General features: G+C 50.8%; 1 protein-coding gene across 1 annotated transcript in view; it reads right to left on the minus strand.

Annotated features, from left to right (window-relative positions):
* LOC133134704 (SLIT-ROBO Rho GTPase-activating protein 1-like) overlaps positions 1-6,000 on the minus strand; it is a 62,441-nt gene that overhangs the window by 9,973 nt on the left and 46,468 nt on the right. Inside the window, exon 19 of the mRNA XM_061251011.1 lies at positions 2,150-2,330. Coding sequence (XP_061106995.1) covers positions 2,150-2,330 — 181 coding nt within the window. The remainder of the gene's footprint in view (positions 1-2,149; positions 2,331-6,000) is intronic.

Consider the following 6,000-nt stretch of genomic DNA (forward strand, 5'->3'; position numbering starts at 1 on the left):
CCTCACACAGAGCTCCTCCTCACAGTGCTCCTCCTCACACAGAGCTCCTCCTCACACAGAGCTCCTCACACAGAGCTCCTCCACACAGCGCTCCTCCTCACACAGAGCTCCTCCACACAGCGCTCCTCCTCACATAGAGCTCCTCCTCACACAGAGCTCCTCCTCACAGCGCTCCTCCTCACACAGCACTCCTCCTCACACAGAGCTCATCCTCACAGAGCTCCTCCTCACACAGCGCTCCTCCTCACACAGAGCTCCTCCTCACACAGAGCTCATCCTCACAGAGCTCCTCCTCACACAGCGCTCCTCCTCACACAGCGCTCCTCCTCACACAGAGCTCCTCACACAGAGCTCCTCCTCACACAGAGCTCCTCCACACAGCGCTCCTCCTCACACAGAGCTCCTCCACACAGCGCTCCTCCTCACATAGAACTCCTCCTCACAGCGCTCCTCCTCACACAGAGCTCCTCCTCACAGTGCTCCTCCTCACACAGCGCTCCTCCTCACACGTAGCTCCTCACACAGAGCTCCTCCTCACAGTGCTCCTCCTCACACAGAGCTCCTCCTCACAGAGCTCCTCCTCACACAGCGCTCCTCCTCACACAGAGCTCCTCCTCACAGTGCTCCTCCTCACACAGTGCTCCTCCTCACACAGAGCTCCTCCTCACACAGCGGACAGTGCCAACCTCTCACTCTGCAGTCCAAAACACAGACGAGGCAGCCTCTGTGCCATGCATTACTGGTGTGAGCAGCAGTGGGATGGTTGTAGCAGTTAGGGTTAGGGGTTAGGGCTTAGGGTTAGGGTTAGTACAGAGACTGCACAGAATGGGATGTGGTTGGACTCAAACCAGCCACTGAAAACATTTGAATTCCCTTTTCAGCGAGGGAAGCAGCCTGCGGGGGACTGCTTTCTGTAGATTAAAGGGGTGTACTCACTAACCCTAACTCAACACTATAATAAGTAACCCTAACTATAGCATCTCTCATCACTAGTCACTGCTTTCTGTAGATTAAAGGGGTGTGATGGAGCTGTTTCAGACTCAGACACACACACACACACACACACACGCGCACGCACGCACGCACACAGGCACACACACGTAGCCGTCCTACACTGAGCTTGTAAATAAAAACAGATCTAATTCCAAAAAGGTTCAGTAAATGCACCCAGTAAACACATGCCATTATTTCATACATCTCTGTAAGTAAATATTCCTTAACCCTATCGCTTTCACAATTCGAAAAGCCCAATCATATCCTTACATAGCTGCAACATTACCTAATGAACGCACACGTCTTCTGAAGGACCTGATGCCACAGCCCAGCACTCATGCATTAGCATAGCCAAGTACCCACTTGGTCTGGCATTGCACTGGCATTATATTATTGTACTATTAATATCATATACCTTCTTTATTACCGTGTTGCTAGCACTTTATTACCATGATATCAATGCTCTATTAAGGTGACCTCTATGCTGTAATTATATTCTTAGATGACCATGTTATTAGCACTGTATTCATTTTACTGATACTCTATTAATGCAACCTCTGTACTGTACTATTATATTCCAGCTTTCCTGTTATTAGCGCTTTGTTATTAGTGGTGAATTACAGTTTTATTAGTTCTTTACAGTGCTAGCACTACTACAGTGTCATTTGCGCTTTATTATAGTGTTATTAGCGCTGTATTACTATGTTATTAGCACTTTAATACAGTGCTATTAGCGCTGTATTACCATGTTATTAGCACTTTAATACAGTGTTATTAGCGCTGTATTACCATATTATTAGCGCTTTAATACAGTGTTATTAGCGCTGTATTACCATGTTATTAGTGCTTTAATACAGTGTTATTGGCTCTGTATTACCATGTTATTAGTGCTTTAATACAGTGTTATTAGCGCTGTATTACCATGTTATTAGTGCTTTAATACAGTGTTATTAGCGCTGTATTACCATGTTATTAGAGCTTTAATACAGTGTTATTAGCGCTGTATTACCATGTTATTAGTGCTTTAATACAGTGTTATTAGCGCTGTATTACCATGTTATTAGCGCTTTAATACAGTGTTATTGGCTCTGTATTACCATGTTATTAGCACTTTAATACAGTGTTATTGGCTCTGTATTAATAAAACCTCACTTACCGGTCCTGCAGCAGGATGTACTGATGGGGCACCAGCCCGTCCCGCCCGCCGTGCCTCCCCTCCCACCAGTCCTGTGATGCGCGCTGGAGCAGCAGCAGAGACGCCCCCTTCCTGAAGGACAGCTCCCGCGCAGAGCGGCCAGAGTACTCAAACCGCGCGATAGCCTCGATGGGCTCTGACTCTAGGAAGGGGGGAGGAGAGAGGGAGAGAGAGCGATAGAGAGAGAGAGGGGGAGAGAGGGAGAGAGAGCGATAGAGAGAGAGAGGGGGAGAGAGGGAGAGAGAGAGGGAGAGAGGGAGAGAGAGGGAGAGAGGGAGAGAGAGAGGGAGAGAGAGAGGGAGAGAGAGAGAGAGGGTGAGAGAGAGAGATTTTTCTAATCTTTGGAATTAATTGACTTTAGTAAATATTAGGAACACCTTTAATCTTTTATCTACTGGTACGCTGACAGGTATCAGTCAAACTACGCTTCATAATGTCATCCTGTCCTAGTGAGTAGTGTGCAGTGTAGGGTTAGTGAGTAGGGTGCAGTGTAGGGTTAGTGAGTAGGGTCTAGTGTAGGGTTAGTGAGTAGGGTGCAGTGTAGGGTTAGTGAGTAGGGTGCAGTGTAGGGTTAGTGAGTAGGGTGCAGTGTAGGGTTAGTGAGTAGGGTGCAGTGTAGGGTTAGTGAGTAGGGTGCAGTGTAGGGTTAGTGAGTAGGGTCTAGTGTAGTGTAGGGTCCCTGCGTATGCCTCCCTCCAGTCCCTACAATTCCTTGCCCTAACTGAGACCTGGATCACACCTGACAACACCGCCACTCCCGCTGCCCTCTCATCCTCCTTCTCCTTCTCGCACACTCCCCGGCCTTCCGGCCGTGGCGGTGGTACTGGTCTTTTAATTTCCCCCTCGTGGAAATTCTCTGTTCTCCCCCTCTCTGACCTGTCCATATCCACTTTTGAATTCCATTCTGTTGCAGTATCCTACCCTACTAACCTTTTCATTGCAGTTATCTACCGTCCTCCAGGGCCCCTGGGAAACTTCCTTGATGAGCTAGACACCCTTCTCAGCTCCTTCCCTGAGGATGGCACCCCACTGATTCTCCTTGGAGACTTCAACATCCACCTAGAAGCCTCCCAGTCTGCTGCCTTCCTACCGCTAATCCACTCCTTCGGCCTCTCCCTGCAACACTCTCCTCCAACCCACAAGGCGGGCAATGTCCTAGACCTTGTCTTTGTAAGGAACTGCTCATGCTCCAATTTCACGGTTACCCCTCTGCATACATCTGATCACCACTTCATCTCATTCTCCCTCCCTCTTCCTCCCCATCCTCCTCCCCCTCCTCCCTCCCACACTTCCTCAGCCCGCCGTAACCTCCGCTCCCTCTCACCCTCTTCCTTTGCCAGCACCGTCACCGCCTCACTCCCCCCTCTCGAATCCTTCTCCAAACTCCCCGCTGACTCTGCATCTGCCACCCTCCTTTCATCTCTCTCCTCCGCCTTTGACTCTCTCTGTCCCCCTGTCTCAAAGCCACCTCGCACATCCCCTCCCAGTCCTTGGATATCTGACACCCTCCGTACCTCCAGGGCCAGCCTCCGCGCAGCGGAGAGGAAGTGGGGGAAATCCAGAGACGCTTCCGACCTCATGACTTACCGGTCTCTCCTGGCGGCATTCTCTTCCGATGTCACTGCCGCCAAAGCAAAATACTATCAAACGCAAATTCAGAACTCTGCTTCTAACCCCCGGAAACTTTTCTCCTTTTTCTCCTCTCTCCTCAACGCACCGCCTCCTCCTCCTCAGTCCTCCTTCGCTGCTGATGACTTTGCTGATTTCTTCGATGAGAAGGTCGCAGTCATCCGCAGATCCTTTACAACCGCCGCCCCCCTCACTGTGCCCTTCCCCCCCTCTAGGCCCATCCCTTCCTTTTCCACTTTCTCCCCCCTTACAGACTCTGATGTTTCTCAACTCCTGCTCTGCCACCGCCCTACAACCTGTGCCCTTGACCCTATCCCCTCTTCTCTTCTCCAAACTATCACACCTGACATTCTCCCATTTGTCACCTCCCTTGTCAACTCCTCCCTGTCTTCCGGCTGTTTTCCGGCATCCTCCAAGAGGGCCCACATCACTCCGCTGCTAAAAAAGCCTACCCTGGATCCCTCCATCATCCAGAACTACCGCCCGGTATCTCTTCTTCCTTTCCTTTCTAAAACTATAGAACGAGCCGCTTCTACTCAACTTTCTTCCTTCTTTTCTAACAACAACCTGCTAGACCCCCATCAGTCTGGCTTCAGATCGGGCCACTCGACAGAGACTGCGCTCCTCTCCGTCAGTGAGTCACTTCATGCCGCACGAGCAGCCTCCCTCTCCTCTGTCCTCATTCTTCTAGATCTCTCTGCTGCCTTCGACACTGTGGATCACTCCATCCTCCTGTCTGCCCTGTCAGCAACGGGCATCTGTGGCACAGCCCTGGACTGGATTGAGTCCTACCTCTCTGGTCGCTCCTTCCAGGTTGCCTGGGCTGGTTCGGTATCGACACCTCGGCCCCTCGCCACAGGAGTTCCCCAGGGCTCAGTCCTTGGCCCGCTTCTTTTTTCTCTCTACACTCGCTCCCTTGGCCCTGTGATCACTGCACATGGGCTATCCTACCACTGCTATGCGGACGATACCCAACTCTTCGTCTCGTTCCCGCCGTCTGATACGCAGGTTTCAGCCCGTATCTCTGCTTGCCTGAGGGACATCCAGAGCTGGATGGACAACCACCATCTAAAGCTCAACCCAGGTAAAACTGAAATGATATTCATCCCTGCTAATACCTCTCCCCATCTGGATCTCTCCATTTCCCTCGGGGATACCACACTCACGCCGTCACCCAGTGCAAGGAACCTCGGCGTGGTGATGGACAGCAGACTGTCCCTTTCCGAGAACATTGCGGCGGTGACCCGGTCTTGCAGGTTCTTCCTATACAACATACGGAGAATCCGCCCCTTTCTCACCCCCTACTCGACCCAGCTCCTGGTCCAAGCGATGGTTCTGTCCCGCCTGGACTACTGCAATTCCCTCTTGGCTGGCCTCCCAGCGTCTGCCATCAGACCCCTCCAACTCATCCAGAATGCAGCAGCTCGTCTGGTCTTCAACCTTCCCAAATACTCACACGTCACCCCCCTGCTTACTTCCCTCCACTGGCTGCCTGTCATGGCTCGCATCAAATTCAAAACATTGGTGCTAGCCTTCCAAGCAGTTAAAGGGTCTTCCCCAGCTTATCTGCAAAAAATCATCAGACCCTACACCCCTGCCAGACCTCTTCGTTCAGCCTCCACAGGCCGCTTGGCACCTCCCCCTCTCAGAACCTCCACCTCACGCTCACGACTACTATCTGTTCTGGCTCCACGGTGGTGGAACGAACTCCCCGTTGAGGTCAGAACTATAGAATCCCTCCCCACCTTCAAGCGCAAGCTGAAGACACACCTCTTCAAACAGCACCTCTCCCCATCCCTCCCTACCTCCCTGTGAACCTTAATTGTTGTCTCTGTGACTTGTGTATCAGTATTTTAGTTGGCTAGGTAAGCAGTGTTTGGATAGTTAACTTTGGTGACTTTTGCTCTGTTTGTTTGTTTGTTCAAAAAAAAAAAAAAAAAAAAAAATGGCCCTTGTCCTTATCTTTGTTGTACAGGTAGCAGTTGAAATTGTACTTACCTCTAGGGTCTTTCAGCGAACTTATCCCTGGTTATGGGTATGCACTTTGTTGTACGTCGCTCTGGATAAGAGCGTCTGCCAAATGCCAATAATGTAATGTAATGTAATGGGTTAGTGAGTAGGGTGCAGTGTAGGGTTAGTGAGTAGTGTGCAGTGTAGGGTTAGTGAGTAGGGTGCAGTGTAGG

The sequence above is a fragment of the Conger conger genome, chromosome 8 (assembly GCF_963514075.1).
Source record: "Conger conger chromosome 8, fConCon1.1, whole genome shotgun sequence".
NCBI classification, from domain to species: Eukaryota; Metazoa; Chordata; class Actinopteri; order Anguilliformes; family Congridae; genus Conger; species Conger conger.